The following is a 21,375-nucleotide window of genomic DNA, read 5'->3' on the forward strand; positions in this document are numbered from 1 at the left end:
TTTATATGAAGACAAAGGACATACTAAAGTCGTAGGATATTCTGATGCAGATTGGGCAGGATCTCCCTCTGATAGAAGGTCCACTTCTGGATTTTGTATATTTGTCGGAGGTAACCTTATTTCTTGGAAAAGCAAAAAACAAAATGTTGTGGCAAGATCCAGTGCAGAGGCAGAATATCGAGCTATGACTATTGCTAGTCAAGAACTTATATGGTTAAAACAGTTGCTTCAGGAACTAAGGTTTGGAGAGGTTACACAAATGTCACTCATATGTGACAACCAAGCTGCTATGCATATTGCCTCAAATCCAGTCTTCCATGAGAGAACAAAGCATATTGAAGTTGACTGTCACTTTGTCAGAGAGAAAGTCATATCCGGAGAAATATCTACTAGTTTTGTCAACTCAAATGATCAGCTAGCAGATATATTTACTAAATCACTTAGAGGTCCCCGGATTGACTTCATATGTAACAAACTTGGTATATATGATCTATATTCTCAAGCTTGAGGGGGAGTGTTAGAATAAGTAAAAGGGTATTTGTGTCTTTTGGTGTATATCTACTTTCCTATATAAAGGCCTAACTCGTGGGGGTTCCAATGACACGAGATTCTAGGTTTTACTTTAAACAGTATCTTCTTGTTAAGATGCAAATTGTGAATCCATGATTCACCTCCAAGCGATCCCAATTCCGATGACAATAAAAAAGTACAACCTAATGCACGAAGTTTCTGCCAATACGGGCTCTTGGAGAAGAATTCGACCATATTGAGTCTATTATATGCGACCTTACCTTGCGCTACAAGAGGTTGTTTCCGTGACTTGAACCCGTTACCACAAGGTCACACGACAACAATTTTACCGTTGTACTAAGGCTCCCCTTCATCCCAATTTTGATGACAATGCCATTCTAATTTTTTAACTCCCACTTGACTTTAATTCCCTATAATTTGGGAAAACTTATTCCTGATAGACAGTACATATTTGCTCCTGTGATGCAAATATAATTCCCTCAGGCAATGAACCTAGAGGATTCAAACCTTGTTCCTGTGATGCAAATCTACCACTCGAGTACCAACTCAACTATGCCTGTGGGGGCCTATGCCCAACCTTGATGCAGACTCAATCGATTGTTCACCTATTGTTGATCACTTGAACTGACATAATATTGCTCAAAAACTAGATCAAATAAAGAGAAGGAAATTCTTTTGGAAAATACAACTGTAAGATGGTCAACAATATGTCTCTATGATAACAGCAGCGTTAGAACCAACCGTATCTACACTTGGTTGCAAATGCAACTCAAAGAATAAAAAGGAGACTAATAGCATCATGTCAAGAAGCAACCCAATTGCATAAAAGTGCAGATATGAACGAAATCAAGAATTCCAGCCAAGTTTGAAAATAACTAACTAAATATAAGAGCTACATGAGCTTACCGTATTTTGGAAAAGGTAATCATGAGGATATACATTTAGCAAGAGGGAATTCTCAAAATGAAAAACTACTTCTGGAAATCCATCATCCACACTGCAATTATTATATGACACATACAAGTAAGCCAACTAACTTCACAATTATATTGAAAATAGATATCTAGATTAGAACAAATGGGTAATAACTTTGTTAATTTTGAATAGATACAACTGAACTATATAAATTAGCTAAGAATGATGAAAAGATGTGAAGCACCAAAAATATCATGAAGGTATAGTTCATCTAACTATAATTAGGTAGCCTAAGAAACAAGGAATATAAGCACAGTGATCACTAATTTTCAGAAAGTGCTTAGACCTTAGAATCCAAATTCCCACATACAGTTTTATATCCTAAATACAATTAGAAGATCACTTGTATCAAGATAATAGAATCATGGTCATGATAGGTAAACCAACTCTGATTGGTTTGTAAGTATTCTTCCTGAAAAAGTTTTGTTCTCAGACTAGAAGGAAAAGGATTATCATTTTGACAGGCAACCACACACTTGGGTTAACCATGTAAAACAATCTCTATGATGGTCCAGAACTAGGCTACTCGATCTTATTCATTAATTCTGATTTCATTAAACTAAATAAACAAGAACTATATGATGAAAGCATAGATGCTATATGATGAAAATATGAAATAAAGCATTAACTTTTAAAGAACTTATGCCAAAAATAAAAAAATTAATTAATTAAAGAGATGGTGTCTCAAGTAACAGAAGAGAAATGGAAATAATGTTGCATGTTAAAATATCAAGGCATCTTGAAAATATTTTTTTTTCAAGGTCAAAGTGGGTCATTCTCATGAGAACAGAGAACTGAATGTAATATGTACACACTGAAGTCTAAAGATCATTCTATGCCAGAGTATATTTGTTGGGCTAGTTTTGGTACCATTTGTTGTGCTAGCACTTGTCATGTTTTATGCTTCAAAGCATACTGAGATCAACTCGAATAGTTTTCTCCGAGAATTCACTTTCATTTAGCTTGTTTACCTTCAAATATAAGCTTATAGCATTTAAAAAGTTAGAGAAACAATTTACAAAGATATATAAATGATTTTACTGATACCAAAATGAGTATCATGCACTGTGTGAGAGAATTGGCTCTTGTAGCATCTTGGTGAGATCAATCATATAATTCTTCAAGATTCGGGTTAAATAATACTCATAGGATATCCTTTGGTTTTTCGACATGTTCATAAATATATCTCAGTTAACCATTGAGACTTGAGACTTAGACTTGGATTGACACAATTGACATGAGAACAAGCATATTTTTGGTTTGTTCGACTCCAACATCACTACTCTTTGCTGCTCTTATACTTTAGTTGATTCTTCTCGCCCTTCCTCACTCTTTTATATCTGATAAATAGAATTATAGGATAGGTTATACAAAGAGAATCTTCCTTTCACAGCCAGTTTAAAATGGTACCAGCCGCAACAAGTCTTGTCTTGGTTGATACAAATGAAATTAAATTGCATGGGCAGGATAGTGACATTTCCCTGTGCCAATAAGGTTTCATATCATTTGTGAATCTGAATGATACATTTTAATCATGTCGATCAGAACTGATCTACATTCAAAAATTGAAGTTGAAACCATGGAGCACACTATGATAATCAGCATTATCAACAAAATAGGCTGGATTTATCCATTAAACTATTGAGAACATGGATTATAAATATGATCCTAAAAGTATTGCTCAGAACCTAGATATCAATCAAAACCCACAAAAAAAATTAAATGTGAGCAACTGCAATTAGGCAGCATTTAACACACAGATAGAGATGTTTCAGGAAAAAAAATGTTGCTCACACAATCTAGCAGTGACAATGGATGGTGTTCCTAGAGATTCATACAAGAATTTGACTACATACTAACCTTTCGAAATTCTGAAACATAAATAACATAGTTGCAATTGGAAGATTCTGAAACATAATTAACTCACTTTGCAGAATATTGGAAACACATAAAGTCCTGAATGGTGAAGATTCTCAATCCTTGATGATTAGAAAGTATCTACAAATGGGAAAAATCAACAACTAATATACAAGAAGAATTCAAATTCGCATGATTGTCAGAAAAATTTTCTAACCGCACTCATCAGTGCATTGTAGGCAACTTCTGGTAGATAAGCTAGTGTGGTACCACTATCAATTACTGTGCCTTTCTTGTCTCCAGTGTCAAATATATCAGTAGGAAGCTGGAGAAATGATCCGCCAACTTCAATTGCTTTCAAATTCACATTGTAATGCATCCTGAAACAAAGGGCTTATTAACAGAAATTAAAAAAAAAAAAGAATTATTGTGCAAAAAAAAAGAAAGAAAGACAAGATAAGCACATCTTATAGTTTAACTTCAGGGTGTAATAACTAGTTATTAACTCAGTATTAAAAGGAAGAATCGCTATTATATTATTTTAATTATAAATGTTTAACAGTAAATCTTAGAAGAAAAAATATAAGATTTAACAGTAAATCTAAGAAGAAAAAAAGGATTTAAATAGTAATTCTTAAACTAAAAAACAGGGTTTGTAACTCTGAAAGAAACTTTAAGTACAAAAAGTGGAATACCTGCACTAGCCAGGCTAAAGCATTTACAGTCGAGGAGCAACTGGAGTTATTATCAGAGGCTTTTACTCTGTCTACCTATCCTTACCAAGGGGACGCCAATTTACATGCATCTGTTACTCATGGATATACATAAATTAAAATCTAAAAGTGATTAATTCTAAATTCTATGGGTGCTCATGCTTTTCTACAACTTGATTTTTCTTTTTTTGAAATTATAGTTAGACAATTTGGCTTCCAACAGTTGATTTAGCATTTTATCTTTGAATATAATCCAAAGGGTAGAGTAAATAAAGGATGAGGAACCAGATATTTTTGAATCTCACAAGGACAATGCATAATACTTTTTTCAAAAGAAAAATATCTAACTAGAAATAAATTTGTGTTACAGCTCTATGTAAAATATCAGATTTTACTATAAATCTAAAGAATATGTTGGAATATTGTAATATAACTAGGGGTATTATTGTAATTATGTTGTATATTCTCCTCTATATAAAACAATAACTCAGACACAGGTTTCTCTTTTTAACATGGTATCAGCCAAAACCCTAATTTTCTGCACCGTCGTTCCTCTCTCGCGCACGCACAGTGTCATTCGCCAAAGCCCTAATTTTCTTCCCCTTGTACCAACGGAGCGTATCATCCGCGTCTTCTCTAGTGAGTCCCTTGTCCCGCAGGTGGCCAACGTCGTCCTTCCCACCGCTGCCCAACTCACCGAGAAGTACAACCAGGGTGTCTCTTACAACCAGGAAAACGCAGCATTGCGGCTTCCTCGCAATTTTCTGCTAGGGCACAGAAGAACGCCTCCTGCACCACTTCTTCTTCCTTTCTCCTCCAAGAAGGGTTACGCCTTCTCCTCCGACATTCTTCGCGCGCAAACACACCGTCGCTATTCTACAGCCGCCGTGTAAAATACCGAAAATGGGCGTAACACCTTAAGGAAATTTTCCGGAATTTTTAGAAATTTTTCGGGAATTTTTCGGAGACCGTATGGACGAGTTTACGGGGATAAAACTGGGCCCCGGGAAAGCCTGTTTAGGCTACCCTGTTTTAACGAGGAAAAGTTTATTTCCTTTTTCTTTTATTTTTCTTTTCCCTTGTTTTTCTCCCGCGTGCTTCCCTCTTTCTCCCCCTGCCAAACCCGACGTCGTGCCCTAACCTCCTCGCGGCCTTCCTTCTTCTCCTCTCATGCGGCGGTTGCTGTCTCCTTGCGATTTAAGCCGTGGCCGAGGGTTTGCACCTCTTTCTCCTTCTTCCTCTCCTGCGATGCCGAGGCCACCAACGCCGCCCCCTCCTCTCCGCGTTGTCGCCGCCCTTCTTCTCTTTTCCTCTGCGTGCCGACACCGACCCAACACCGCCGCCGGCCACAGGAACTCTAGCGTCAGCCATCGCCCTAAGCCCTAGTCGATGTGTGGTGTGGAATTAGGGTTGTGGCATGATTTCGGTTATTGATCCCAGTTCATGTTCTTCCTTGCTTCGGATCTAGTCACGGTATAAGGATTTGTTTCTGGTTGCTTCATAGGTGAACGACACAGTGAGTTCCAGCAGGAAGGTTCTTGGTTGTGGATTGATCTTTTCTTCCTGATCTTGTTTAATCCAGGCAGTGAAGGAGTGTTCCGCAGCCACTTACTTTGGTTCAAATCGTCGGCAGCCTTTTCATTCTGTTAGCACTTTTGTTTCTAGCAGCCGACAGCAATTTCGGCCACAAATCTTAATCCAGCAGTAACAAGGTAAGGATTAGGTGATTGAATATATGTGTGAGTGAGGTATAAATTGACACATAATTAATTGGTAATTATTTGATCATTAGGTTGTGTAGATTTATTTGGTTATTTGGGTTTGGATCCTATAATTGTTTATGTGCAATGGAATTAAGTTTGGATTATTGATCTAATAGTGGATTGGGAATTAGGTAACTAACCCTAATTTATTGTTAGATTTTGTTTAGGTAGGTTGAGGTTTATAGTTTAGGGTTTTGTCCTAAATTATTTTTAAGGATTTTATTTAGCTATACAATTGGATTTTTAGCTAAATAAAAGTATATCGTTTGACACAGGATCTTGACGCGAGACGAGCATCTCGACGTCGGATTTGGACCGGATACGATTCTTCCTTTTTGGAGGCGGGTACTTTGACTTTATATCATTTGATATGCATAGTAATGTCTTTAACAAATAGCAACAATTGTGTTTTCTTATCTGCTTCTGTTGATCACTACCCGATCTGTTACATGCTTGTTTGTTTATTTGTTATGCACATCATGTTAGTACTTATCTGATAATATATACTTATAGGGGTAGTGACACAATCATGCTATATGTTATGTTCAGGACCTAGGGTTTTTGATACCTTATCTGATCTGTGTACCTTTGATTTGATTCATTGCCCTATGGTACACACTTTATATTTATATATGGATATTGCTATGTTGTTCAGGATATTGTCATGTTTAGTGTCATGCATCATCTCGCATGATTGCATGCTGTGCGATAGTCTGCTCCATTATTGTCGAGCACATCGCCGGTTACATGTATCTGTACACACCACCACTCATGGGTTAGTGGTATATCGGACAGGTGTGTGGCAGTTCTGCTGTTTGGCTCCGTTGGTATGGTGACTCAGCGTGGTTGTCGGCTGACGGTTCTGCTCTGTTTGGCTCCGTAGGTTTAGTGTAGTAGCGTGGTAGCCGTGACGATTGGACTTTGTTTGCTCCGTTGGTCCGCCCGTGAGTAGTGTGTGTGACGTGGCCGTGAGATTCCTCCCGTCGTCGTGTCTGGGAGATGAGGCATTGAGCTCCCCATTTATGATTTGGTGTAGGAGGATAGGTGTACTCCGACATCATCCCGTCCACTCAGTGATGGCAGTGTGCACGGTTGTCACAGCCCTACCCACTCGGTCTCACCATTGTGTGTGAGATGGTTGGCGAGGGTGACCATGACATTTGCATCATACGTGATGCATTTATTGCTGTGTTCTGCGTTTACTTGCTGCGTTTATATAGATGCAATGATTGACATCATCTGAGTTTATGACACTCTCGATCGATCTGTTGTACTTATCTACAGTCTGGTTAGTACAGTTTTCTCCTACTTTATTCAGTTGCATTTGTCCTTCTTGTATCAGGAGACTGTACGCATGATTAGTGCTGGTTGTTATTTTCTTTATTATGCATATCAGTTGTTACCCGCTGAGTTGTTGAACTCACCCCGTGGACACTATCTTTTTCAGGTACCAGGTTATTTATGGAGTCGCTTGGAGTATCCTATCTGTCGGTCCCCACATCACATCAGAAGACCTGTCTCCGCTTTTATTTGTTTGCATTTTGGTATATGAAATTTCTGTATTTCGCTTTGTGTTCCAGTTATGTTTCTGGAGTATTGTTTTGTTGTGTGGTGTAAGCCTAACCGGCTAGCAGTCTTTTATTTTAGTTTGTATGTGTGTCCGTTGTATTTCCGTTGTGTTTGATTCTGGTACAACCGAGTGGGCTTTTAGTTTTACATATAACTGCGTGGTGGTGTTTTTATTGTATCAGCCGAGTAGGCTGCATATAAACTGCGTGGTTGTGTATATATTCCAGCCGCCTATGGCTGATGTATATTGTGTCTGTAAAAATGTTTCAGATTGTCACCCGTACAAGGGTGGTGCTGCCGAAATTTCTTCGGACAAGGACTTCCCCGGGGCGTGACACGCCGTCACCAAGGATCGGCGACACCAACCTCACGCCACCTTCCATAGTTGCTCGCTAGGTTGTTCCAACTACCAAATCAGGAGTACACCATTAACTTCTCCTGCTTTTCAGCTACCCTGTTCACCGGAGACTCGGGTGCAACTACGACCCTCGTCTTCTTCAGCTATGTTTTCTCCCGTAGTCAGGAGCTTTACTTCACAATACTTTCCAAACTAATCAATGGCTACATCCGGAGTTCCAAAGCCAGATACCTCAATCTTTACTAACCACATCACTAACCCCTCTCTTCCGAGCAGTTGGATGGTAAAAATTACATCTCTTGGACATCTCACATTGAGCTTTAGCTTGTTGGACAAGGTTATGAGACACATCTCACTCAAACTGAAGAAGATGTTCAAGTCGTCGATCATCCTCTATAGAAGAAGGTTGACACTCAGTTGTATTGTATTATCCGAGCCACCATCCATCCATCTCTTAGGAATGTCTTCCGTACTCACAAAACCTACAAAACTGTTTGGACACAGGCTCAACAACTCTTTACAAACACCTCTCGCGACTCTATCAAGTTTGTGAAGATCTCATGACCATCCTCAGTGCCCATCAGATTAAGGATTCAATGTCAACTTACCTGGGTTCGGTCTCTAGCCTTCTTTGTGACTTCAATAAGTTGCTACCACCTACGGCCAGTCCTGTTGAAGAGCTTGAAAATCGGAAGAAATTTTTCATGTCCCGAGCTTTATATGGTCTGCCCACAGATTATTCTCATGTTCATGATCAGATCCTGGGCAGCCCCACAAAAGCTACCATGGACAACCTGAGCGACTCTCCTCCGTGTCCCGGCCAAGATCTTGACGATGCCTCCTTCTGTCCTGTTGACTCGTCAGCTTTGATCTCTGGACACAACAACAGACCTCCGCCTCGCAAGGGTGACAAAGGTCGCCCTTGGTGTGATCATTAGAGCTATCAGACGGGCCAACCCGTGACTGGGCGGGTTGGCCCGTGGCGGGCCAACCATTTGGCAGGGCAGGGCAAGCCAACCCGTTAATTTGGCGGGTTGGCAAATTTCCAATCCAAGGCGGGTTGCGAGTTTGGCAGGCTAACCCGCGGGCCCATCAATTTTTTTTAAAAAATATTTCATATCTTCAACATTTTACTTCGGAAATATTTCATTAATCAAATGTATCCATAAACATGTATTTTAAATATAAATGGACACAAACAAGTACTTATGTGGGATGAAAAGTATTATTTTTATTTTAAAATTATAACAAAGAAAGATAATAAATTGGCATAAAACTTAGTTTATATGTGTTTCTCAACCCGCTGGCCAACCCAAGCCTGTCGCGAGCCGACCCGCGCGGGTCACGGGCCTAGGCGGGTCGGCCCAAGACGGGCTTGGGTTAATAAAATTCTAATCCAACCCGCTTAAATTGTTTGGCGGGGCGGCCCAACCCGACGGGCCCAACCCAAATGACGACTCTAGTGATCATTACCACCGCCCGAACCACACGATTGATAAGTGCTGGATCTGCATGGTCGACCTCCTCGCGCTGCTCAGATCGTTCAAAGCTCTGTTGCTTCTTCAGCTTCCACTTCACAGTTAACACCGGATCCGACTCCACCACCTTCCTATAATGACTTTCTGAAATGGTTTGAGGATCGTCAGGCTTCTGATTCCACTGCTACTGTTGCACACGCTGGTAATTCCTTTGTTGGCATATCTCACTCTTCAGGTCCTTGGGTTCCAAGGCCACCAATCATATTACTGGTAATAAATCCCTATTTTCTCCTCTCACTACTTTTGGTTATTTACCAATTGTCACCATGATCAACGGTTCCCAAACTCAGTCCAAGGGTATTGGTATTGTTCATCCTTCTCCGTCTCTTTCCATTTATAATGTTCTTTATGTTCCCTGAGCTCCTTTTAATTTATTGTCAATAAGTCAACTTACTCGGTCTCTTGATTGTGTCATTTCTTTTACTAAAACGTCTATTTCCTTATAGGACTGGAGTACGGGGAGGATGATTGGCTTCAGATGTGAGTCTCATGGCCTTTATCGGCTTCAACAACTCTCTCTTGTTGGTTCAGCGGTGGCATCTCCACTTCTTATTCATGCTCAGTTGAGACATCCAGGTCTTGATAAATTGAAACAATTACATCCTAGTCTTTCTCACTTAGAGTCTGTCTTGTGAGTCGTGTCAGTTAGGTAAGCATGTTCATAGTTCTTTTTTTCCTCGCACTGTGAGTCGGGCTACGACCCCCTTTGCTTTGGTTCATTCTGATGTTTGGGGTCCGAGTCATGTTTCTTCTACATTGGGATCACGATATTTTGTTACTTTTATAGACGATTTTTCACATTGAACATGGTTATATTTGATGAAGGAACGTTCGGAATTGTTTTCTATTTTCCAATATTTTTTTCATGAAATCAAAACTCAGTTTGGTATTTCTCTTCGAACTTTGCAAAGTGATAATGCACGCAAGTATCTTTCTACTCAGTTTCGTTCCTTCTTGGCATCTCATGGTGTGTTGCATCGCACGTCTTGCCCTCATACTCCTCAACAGAATGGGGTTGCAGAACGCAAAAATCATCATCTCCTTGAGACCACTCGGACTCTTCTTCTCCATTCTCATGTTCCTCATCAGTTTTGGGGTGATGTCGTACTCACTGCGTGTTATCGCATCAATCGCATGTCTTCCTCCACTCTCCAGGGTAAAATACCTCATCATCTTCTTCATCCTTTACCACCTCGGGTCTTTGGTTCTATATGTTTTGCTCATGATCTTAATCCTGGCATTGATAAACTCTCTCCCTGGTCTCATAAGTGTGTTTTCCTTAGTACCTACGGTCTCAGAAAGGGTACAAGTGTTATTCCCCTACTCTTCGTCGGTACTTTAGCTCTGCTGATGTCACATTCTTTGATTCTATTTCATTTTTTGGGCACCAGTGACTATCTTCTGTCCTCCGGTGGCACCTCTATCATCCCCAACCTCGTCTCCTCCTTTGCAGGTTTATCAACGTCGTCCTTGTCTTTCTTTGCCGCCGCCCAGCACTGACACTGTCGTGGGCACATCTTTGGAGCCAAGTCCTTCGCCGTTTCCTCCGGTCCCATCTCCTGACTCTGATATTCCCATTGCACTTCGAAAGGATATGCGTTCCACTCGTAATCCTTCTCCTTACTATGTTTCTTTGAGTTATCATCGTCTTTCTCCTTCCTATTATTCTTGTCTTTCATCCTTGTTGTCTGCTTCTCTTCCAAAGACTTCAGGTGATGTCTTTGCCCATCCAGGATGGAAACAAGCTATGCTTAATGAAATTTGTGCTTTACAGAGTAGTGGGACTTGGGACCTTGTTTCTCTATCGCCTGGGAAGTCGATTGTTGGTTGTTAATGGGTGTATACGGTGAAAGTTGGTCTAGACGATGTGGTTGGCAGACTTAAGGCTCGTCTCGTCGTTAAATACTATACTCAGATCTTCGAATTGGATTATGGGGATACTTTTTCTCCTATTGCCAAGATGTCTTCTGTACGCCTATTCCTGTCAATTGTTGTGATTCTCCATTGGTCTCTTTATCAGTTAGACATCAAAAATGCATTCTTACATGGTGATCTGCTCGAGGAAGTCTACATGGAGCAACCTCCGTGTTTTGTTGCTCAAGGAGAGTCTTCTGGTCTTGTATGTCGCCTGCGGAAATCTTTATATGGCCTCAAGCAATCACCCATAGCATGGTTCAGTAGATTTAGAACTGTAATTCAATAGTTTGGCATCACTCGGAGCGAGGATGACCATTCTGTCTTTTATCGCCACTCATCTACTGGTTGCATCTACGTAGTGGTTTATGTTGATGATATTGTCATCACAGGTAGTGATCATCTTGGGATTTCACAGGTAAAACAATATATTTTCAAACATTTCCAGACAAAGGATCTCGACAAACTCAAATACTTCTTGAGGATAGAAGTAGCACAGTTTAAACAGCGGGACTGTCATATCCCAAAGGAAGTATGCAATGAATATTTTGGAAGAAATAGAAATGTTAAACTCAAAAGATAGTCGACAACCCTATGCATCCTAATGTCAAGCTCATGTCAAATCAAGGGAAGCCTCTTCCAGATCCTGAATGGTACTCGTCTGGATATCTCATTTACAGTAAGTGTAGTAAGTCAGTTTCTCAACTCTCCATGCGAAGAACATTGGGATGCTATGACTCGCATTATTCGATATATCAGAGGCGCACCAGGAAAGGGTCTCTTGTATGCAGACAAAGGACATACTCAAGTCGTAGGATACTCTGATGCAGATTGGGCAGGATCTCCCACTGATAGAAGGTCCACTTCTAGGTTTTGTATATTTGTTGGAGGTAACCTTGTTTCTTGGAAAAGTAAAAAAGTAGAATGTTGTGGCAAGATCCAATGCAGAGGCAGAGTATCGAGCTATGGCCATAACTCGTTAAGAGCTTATATGGCTAAAACGGTTGTTTCAGGAACTCAGGTTTGGAGAGGTTACACAATGTCACTTATATGTGACAACCAGGCTGCCATGCATATTGCCTCGAACCCAGTTTTTCATGAGAGGACAAAGCATATTGAAGTTGATTATTACTTTGTTAGAAAGAAGGTCATATCTACTAGTTTTGTCAACTCACATGATCAACTAGCAGATATATTCACTGTCACTGAGAGGTCCCGAATTGACTACATATGTAATAAGTTTGGTGCATATGATCTATATTCTCCAGCTTGAGAAGAAGTGTTGGAATATTGTAACATAACTAGAGGTATTATTATAATTATGCTGTATATTCTTCTCTATATAAGACAATAACTCTGTGATGTCTTAAGACACGGGTTTCTCTTTTTAACAGAATCAATTGTTGGAAATAATTGGACATTATATTATCCCATTATGAACAAGCTCAATCCCTCAACAGCTTATAACAAAACAGAAGAAAAAGGGAACTTAACCACTAATGTTCATGAGTCAATAATTACTTACTGGCCAGGTACCAAGGGAGTTGTTTTCACTTTCGGCTGCACTACATGTCCTATGGTGAAAATACCTCCTCCAATTGTAGTATCTAAACAATGAGCAAATATCTTGCTCACTTTTCCTGCAGAAGCTAATTGTGAAAGCATGGACGAATTTGACTGGCCAAAACCAAGAATCCCATCAAGCGCTTCATTCGATGAACCCAAATCACCAGATTGTTGAGCACCACAACTGTAGCATTAAAATTATTACAAAAAAGAATCAGCATAAATGTTGATTACAGAAGGGAAAATGAAGATAATACAACTATAAAGATAAGCAACAATAGAAAGTAAGTTCAACATAAAGTCTATACCTTAAACCTATTTAAGGTATGGAACCCAACTGATAGATTACACGAAGGTACAAGGGGGTTTGTCATCCCTATTGATCTGGAACTGGCCGACCTAGTAGGTGCAGACCCATCAGGTGTTCAATTAACCTGGTATTGTATTAGTCAACTTTATTAGCCATTCAATCAACATGATCATGTGTATAATTAACCTAATTTAATGTTATTTGAATATGAGAAGTGTTCAGCCAATCCAATCTAATGCTAACTCTGAAGCATTGGCGAACTGGGCTAGTGCTCTCAACCTCACTTCTAGAAGTTGCAGCATGGTCCTCATTTGACATGTGGCTCAATAATTACAGAATCCAATTCTAATGTACATGTAAAACCTAAGTTGTTGGTCCATAAAATGGGAGGCAAAACCATTTAGTTGTTTGTTTGTCTAGTATGTGTTGCGGCAGGCACACCACTAAATGAAACCAAGGTTTTGATGTATGATAAAGAGTTTAAAGTTAGTCTTTGTGTAATCTAACATGTGTCAAATGTGCTAGTGCAGAAAACTTGACAGGGACATTGTAGGAGCAACGGAAGAAGTCTAAGTGGATTAGGAGAACTGAACATTTGGCTTTGGCAGGCAAGGAAATGTCCAAATAGATCAGGAGGATCGAACATTTGACAAGTGAGGAGAAGTCTAAATGGGTGACCAAACATGTACAAGACAAGAAGTTCAAATGGGTCAAGGTAGATCGAACATTTGGCAAATATAAGAAGTCTTGGCAAAGGAAAACCAAATACTAGGCAAAGGTAAGAAGTCCAAGAGGTAGACCTTCTGACAAATACTAGTCTCTTATAACCTAGGCGATTGACTTGATCGAGAAACTAATAGAAGCTTTAAAGTCAAAGTCATACTGTCACTTGACTAGAATCAACTGAAATGTAAAGAGTTGCTCAACAAAATTTGAATTCTTAAGCCATAATCATGGTTGAACAACAATAAATACATATAGATCCTCATTATTCCTCAAATATATCTTCATAATTGTTTTATTTTGAAATATATAATATTTGTTGAAGAAATTATAGGATGATGATAGGCGGATCGACCAAAAATCAAGTCAACAACCGCTAAAGTTACGCCACATGAATAGGATAGCACAGTCAACAATTGACGTGACCAAGGGAAATGGTCGCCAAAAAGATCCAACCTCAGAAGTTATTCGGGTTGGTCAATCAGATGAATAATAATGGTTGACCATATAAAAGTTAGAGGATAAAGTCATATCAATAAAATTTATCTGAATTGATCGACCACATCATGACATCAATGTCTGATCCACATGACATAATAGATGTGACAGCCGATTATATGGATTGATTGATCAAAATGGCAAAGTGGTCGACTAATATACGGATAACTATTGCAACGGATAACGATCAATTATCTTGGTCTAGTTGACCAAAGTGTTAAGTTGGTCAACCAGATCATACCATTTTTAACTATAAATAGAGGATTGTTGCTCATCCACAACATCAACTAACAATCAAAAACTCTCCGGAAGTCTAACAAAATCTCTCTTTCCTTACATTCAAAAGCTCTCTACAAGTAGCGAAGAGCTCACAATTCAGACAACTTGATATTCACTTTTGGCATATTTTTCTTTAAGCTATCATTATTATTACTTGTCTGCTTTATTGTTTAGTATTTTGACTTTTTGTATTTAATTATTTAACCAAGTTTTATAAAGGTTTCTTTGCCTCTGAAGGAGTGGGATCTTGACGAGGAGTGATTAATCTAACAAATCACTAGGCCATGGAGTAGGAACCTAAGTTACCAAACCAAGTTAAAGATCTGTGTCACTTTTATTTCTATTTTTCTAACTTAAATTATAATTAATTTCAAAATTAATCTTGATTTCAAAAAACCAATATTTATTTCCATTGCATTTCCAATAACTTTTAAAATTACTTAAAATTTTTAAAAGCACTACTCAACCCCCTTCTAATACTCGTCTTGCTATGATAGCTAGGTTTTGGTTGGTTCAGATAAGGAAGTTTTGTGATATTGCATGTTTAGGAAAATTCTGTATACAAGAGTGATTGCCTAAGTAGTCCGTTGTGACTCACCACTCACCTAGGAATTTATTTAGTGCATTTATTATGCAACATTGGAAGAATCAATTCCCAATTTGAACCAGTAAGGATCTAACCATCCTTATCCAAACACTAGAGTCAAGTGCTTGGTTTTTTTTATCATTAGTTTTAATTGATCTGTTTAAAATAGTTTTGAATCTTCCAAAACCTAACCACTAATTTTTTGCATTAAATTTTCTTTTTGTGTACTACTCTTACCCAAGAACCTTGAAAGTCTTCAATTTAAAGTCTTGGAAATATATTTTTTTAATCTTATAGCTAAGATGACACTACAGGAAAGATACAACACTATCTGGTCCTCCCTTCTTTGATGGCAACAATTTTGCATACTAGAAAGGGAAGATGGAATATTATCTCATGACCGATATTGAGATGTGGTTTGTCCTTCATGAAGGTTTTGAGATGCTTGAAGATGAGCTTAGAGAACGACGCAAAGAATGTCTAGGAGAAGTTGATTGAAATTCATGAAGGAACCCATGGTTCAAGAATAGGCAAGCAGTATCTACTAGTCAATAACATTAAGCCAGCTACACAACGGTTAAAGGAAATCTTGAAAGGCCTGCACTCAATCGGACAAGCGAGTTGAAAACTGCATCTAGTGAGGTGCACTCTAAAAGCATTCCCCTGATCGACTTTATAAGCATCTATGGTGAATGGTGAATGCTTATAAAGTTTCTCGGGACTTGTCTTTAGTTAACTAGATGAACTATTTTGTAAATTTGAATTGCACAGATAGGCTAACCTTGAGACAAAAGAGAAAGGTATTGCTTAAATTACAGATAAAAACTAAAAATGAGTCAAGGTCCAAGCCTGAGCCTAAGTTTGAATCAGAAGAAGATGATGCGAATCACCCACCTGAAGGCTCCATCCCTATATAAGTGATAACTTTCCTACTCGGACAATATTCATCACTGCATCAAAAACCATAAATAATACCCTAAGGATGCACCACGCTATATAAACATGAATATGCAACAATTTATTAAATGATATAGAAAATGTTAACATGATATTTGTCTCAAAATAATGACTGCTATACCCATGACACGATTGACAAACTAATCTCATGCAGACAATGAAATAAAAATACCAAATTACCAAAATACATAAAGTAACAATCTATGGAATAAAGAAAATAAACTAAATGGACTCTACAGAATGCCTCCAATACTATTGTTGAGCATCTCTGAGCAACCATCCGTAATATTGACCAAACCTCAAAGATTGCTTCAAGTTTACGAATCTAGAGGTCAAAGGAAAAAGAAAGTGAGCACATAACAAAGCGGGGTGTATAAAACAAAATCAAAGGGTGCACCAACAAAATTGATAGTTTATGTTTTATTTTTTGAGCACCATTTGATTATTCCTCTTTTCTCGTTATTCATTTTTTCTTCACTTAAATAATTTCAACCATTCTTCTTAATTTCTCTTTTTCAATATTACACACATTGTAGTCTTACTTATCTAAAAACTCAACATAATATATTAAGTGGATGAATAACCCGTAATCCACCCATCATGTGTCATATAAGTAAAAGTAAATGACATGCAATCCACCGATACAAAAATACATCACATTTATTATTCTAAGACAAGGGTGAACAACCTACAACCCATCCGAGAATGATGCATCATATATAAGAGTGCACAATCCGTAATGCACTCGTAATGAAATGCATAAACTATATGCACATATACATACATATATAGGTGAATGACCCACAATCCATCTGAAATGCACCTCGTGATAAAATATGGTGAATGATCTACAATCCACCTAGTGAGAAAAATCATCTCATATAATTATTTGGTTGAAGCCTATGAGCACGCAAAAAGACTCAAGAGTCCTTTTTACACGCGAAGCTACTGCTCTATAATTTTCAAGATTCATTATATTCTTAATTTAGCATAAATAATCTCACAACTTTTCATAAATTATATAATTAAAATTTTATAGCACAAGGGAGTTTTATGTAATAGTTCGTAGGCATTGAGCCAAAACTCTCTCATATTATTTAGTTGTATGTGACTATTCCGACAAAATTATTTACGTTATTTGTTCACTTAAAATTGTGAGGGCTCGAGTTTTCTTTAAGAGGACTACCCTAAGTTTCCCTATGTTACATCTATAGTGTGTGAATGATCTCTCCCCATTTTTTTTAATATCTTATACCATTTATGTTGTATGTTTAATCACGCACAGAGGCAACTCAAAAGAACCAAGCAAGAAAAATCCACCTTATCGTGGCTCAACCCACACCAATTTGGCTTAGTAAACTAGTGGATCAACATGTGTGTTGTCGGCTACTGAAGCCAACTAGTGACTGTTGAAACCAATTCAGGATTCAAGGCAACTGGTAACAATAGAAAACTTCCCAACAGTGGTGGAATAAAGAAGTTGAAGGGTAGGGCTATTATTACCTTATTGTTAGAGGAAATTATGAAAAACAAGCAAAATGGTTGGTGACAATGGGAGGAGCTTGCTGCTGTGGAGCATCAGCGGCGCCGACGACTGCGTTGGCAGCGACAACGTGTAGCTTGAGATCGACAGTGGAGAGCAGAAGATTAGTATGTTTTTTTTTCTTTTTAAGGAAGAAATTAGACTTTAGAGAATAAAAACGAATAAAGTGGATGGGGATGAAGAAGTCATGGGAAGGAGAAGTCAGGGATTTGCTTTTTAGTATCACTTTGAAAAAAGATCCACGAAGTTTTAAAAATTACAACTACACCCTTTAATATATATGTACATCTTAGCAATGGCTTATATGCTTGCTCTATCATCTTCACAGGCAAGAATTCATAATATGTTTCATAAATTGATGTTGCAGAAATATGTTCCCGATCTGTCCCATGTGCTAGAGAGTTTGACAGTACCTCTTAATTCAGATGCTACTTATGAAGAGCATCCCATCTGCATCTTAGAACATAAAGAACACCAACTTGGAAAGAAGTGGGTGTGAGGAAGACATGCGAGAATGATTTTCTCACCTCTTTCCTTTAGGTAAACAACTAAATTTGGAGAACCAAATTTCTTTTAAGGGTGTCAGATGTTATATATATAAGAGAAAGGTTTAGTTGTAATTTTTAAAATTTCTTGGATTTTTTGCAAAAGTGTGATTAAAAAGCAAACCCAACTTCTCCTTCCTATGACTTTTTCCTTGTCTTATTCCTTTTTATTCCCTAAAAACCTAATCTTCTTCCTAAAAAAACCTCTAATCTTCTCTCCGTCGCCAACCGCAGGCCGCATGTCATTGTTGCCAACACCACCGCCATCCTTGACGTTGCTATCGTCATCACCAATGCTCCACAAAAGCAAGCCCCTTTTGTTGTCAGCAACCATTTTGCTTCATGTTCATAATTTCCTCCATCAATAAGGTAGCAATTGTCCTACCCTTCCCTTCCACTTTTTTCTTCCACCACCATTGAGAAGTTTCCCCTCTTACTATTACCAGTTGTCCTAAACCTTGAATTGTTGGTTTTGACAATTGCAAATTGGCTTCGGTAGTCGATTCCAATACACATGTTGATCCACCGGTGAGGAGGGTAGAGTTTCCTAAGCCAAATTGGTGTGGGTTGAACCACAATTTAGTGGATTTCCTACTTATTTCTTTTGAACTATCTTGTGCATGATTGAACATACAACATAAATGGTATTAGATATTATAAGAAAAAGGGAGAAATCATTTACACACACTATTTGATCCATAGGAAGTAAATTAAAATTTTTAATATATGTTCTTGTTAATCTTTATAAATTAATTTAGTTCACAATGATAGCGAATAAATAAGAATTTTCATTGAGAATTAAATTAAGCCTAGTATTAGGAGAACATTAGGGATAAATTCTTTAAAATGTAGATTATACCCTGGTTAGAAGAAAAATAATTGCGAACTCATATTTATCTCTATTGCTTCAAAATATCTTTTATGTTTGTTTGTTCTTTTATACTCTAATTGTTTATTAAATTGTTGTTGCCCTATTATAATTTATTAAAGAGATTTACACTAGACAACTTGAAATTTAGAAGTAACATGGGAAAACTTAGGGTAATCCTCTTAAAGAAAACTAAAACTCACATGAGAATTTTAAGTGAAAAAATAGCGTAAATAAATAGTCACATACAACTGAATAATACAAGAGAGTTTTAGCTTAGCGCTCGTAAAAAGTTATGTAATTACTCAACTAAATTAACAAGGAACAAGTGCAACCTTTGTGTCATGCCATAGAATTTTGATTATATAATTTATGAAAAATTATGAGATTATTTATGCTAAATTAAGAATATAATAAATCTTGAAAATTATAAAGCAATTCTGCGTACTAAAAAGACACTTTGGTCTTGTTGTACATTCATTAGCTTTGGCCAAATTATATGAGATGATTTTCTTCACTTAGTAGATTGCGGATCGTTCACCCATTCTATTGTGAAGTGAATTGCAGGTTGTTCACCCATATATGTATGTATATGTGGATACACTTCATCCATTTCGTTACAAGAGGATTGCAGATTGTTTACTCTTATATACGATGCACCATTCTCAGGTGAGTTATGGGTCGCTCACCCTTATCTTCTAATAATAAATGTGATGTTCTTTCATATCTGGTGGATTACGATTCATTCACCTTTAATCATTTGACACATCCATAATTAGGAGTGGAAAAAAAATACTGAAAATTCAATATACTGCACATACCGTATCAAAATATATTGATATTATCGGTATATTGAAAATTTAGACACAATATTTTTATCGTACCAAATTTTTAGGTATCAATATGAAGTATTGGTGTACCGCATATACCGTACTGAAAATGAAATTTTAATATAAACAGTATGAAATTTATACCATATCAAAAATTCAATATACTAAATTTTTGGCAAAGTATCGGTGATTTTTTTATACCGAATTTTTTGATACAATATATTAGTTTGTGGTTCGGTATATTGTACCGAAAACCCCTATCCTTAATGGATGGATTATAGGTCATTTATTAAGTTAATAAATTATGTTGAGTTTTGGGATAAAGTAAGACTATAATATGTGTAATGTTGAAAAAGAGAAATTAAAAAGAAATGAAATTAATTAAAAGGTGAATGAAAGACAAATAACAAGAAAGGAGTAATAATCAAATGATGCTCAACAACATGAAAATATAGACTATCAATTTTGTTGTTGCCCTCTTTGATTTTATTTTCATGCACTTCTCTTCTATCCCCACCTCACACTATGTGCTCACTCTCCTTTTCCTTTAACCTCTAGATTCGTAGACTTAAGTGATCTTTGAGGTTTGGTCAATATATGGATAGTTGCTCAAAGATGCTCAATAATAATTAGGGCTGTAAATGAACCGAATGTTCGTGAACAAATTTGGTGTTCGGCTTAGTAAGACCTTATTTATGTTCGTTCAATAAGCACAAGATCAGTAAAATAAACAAGCTTGAACAACCCGTTTAATTACACAAGCAAGCTTGAACAAATATTTGTTCAGCTCATTAACGTTCGCGAATAATGTTCATGAATAACATTCATGAATAAGATCAATTAAATGAACAAGCTTGAACAACTCGTTTAACTAAATGAATAAGCTTGAACACATATATGTTCAGCTAGTTAACATTCGTGAACAATGTTCGTGAACAACGTTCGTGAACCATATTCATCAATAAAATTCTTATCAACTTGCTAAATAAATTAAAAAAAATTCAAAATAAACAAATAAATTTGTATTATCAAGCTTAATAACTAATCAAACAAGCTTAAAATTTAAAAGTTTCAAACAATCAAACAAACTTAAATTGAGAGTTCGATAACAACTAAACGAATCAAGCTCAAGCTCATAAAAAAGAAACCGAGCTAAGCTTGAACAATCATTTTAGCGGCTTGGTTTATTTTAGGTTCGGCTTGGTTCGGTTACCTTGTCAAACAAGTTTGAACACCACAAAGCTTGACTTATTTATAGCCCTAATAATAGTATTAGAGACACTTTCGTAGAATCTATTCAATTTATTTTCTTTCTTGGGTTACGTTATGCGTTTTGGTAATTTGGTATTTTCATTTCATTAGCATGAGATTAGTTTGTTAATCGAATCATCGGTATAGCAGTCATTGTTTCGACACGAACATTATGTTAACATTTTTTACATTATTTAATAA

The 21,375-nt window shown here is 37.3% G+C and overlaps 1 protein-coding gene across 3 annotated transcripts in view; it reads right to left on the bottom strand.

The window, feature by feature from the left end:
• The window catches only part of LOC122026806 (aspartic proteinase 36-like), a 44,760-nt gene that overhangs the window by 14,339 nt on the left and 9,046 nt on the right, over window positions 1–21,375 (bottom strand). The window contains exons 4-8 of one of the 3 annotated variants that reach the window (XR_006124174.1): window positions 12,744–12,968; window positions 3,581–3,743; window positions 3,434–3,504; window positions 2,377–2,477; window positions 1,438–1,528 (exon numbers count right to left, since the gene is read on the bottom strand). Coding sequence is in view for 2 of the 3 variants with exons in the window: in XM_042585522.1 (XP_042441456.1) it covers window positions 1,438–1,528; window positions 3,434–3,504; window positions 3,581–3,743; window positions 12,744–12,968 (550 nt within the window). In the remaining variant the exon portion in view is untranslated. The remainder of the gene's footprint in view (window positions 1–1,437; window positions 1,529–2,376; window positions 2,478–3,433; window positions 3,505–3,580; window positions 3,744–12,743; window positions 12,969–21,375) is intronic. The other 2 variants (XM_042585522.1, XM_042585529.1) reach the window with 2 other exon arrangements.

Source organism: Zingiber officinale, chromosome 1A, assembly GCF_018446385.1.
Source record: "Zingiber officinale cultivar Zhangliang chromosome 1A, Zo_v1.1, whole genome shotgun sequence".
Lineage (NCBI taxonomy): Eukaryota > Viridiplantae > Streptophyta > Magnoliopsida > Zingiberales > Zingiberaceae > Zingiber > Zingiber officinale.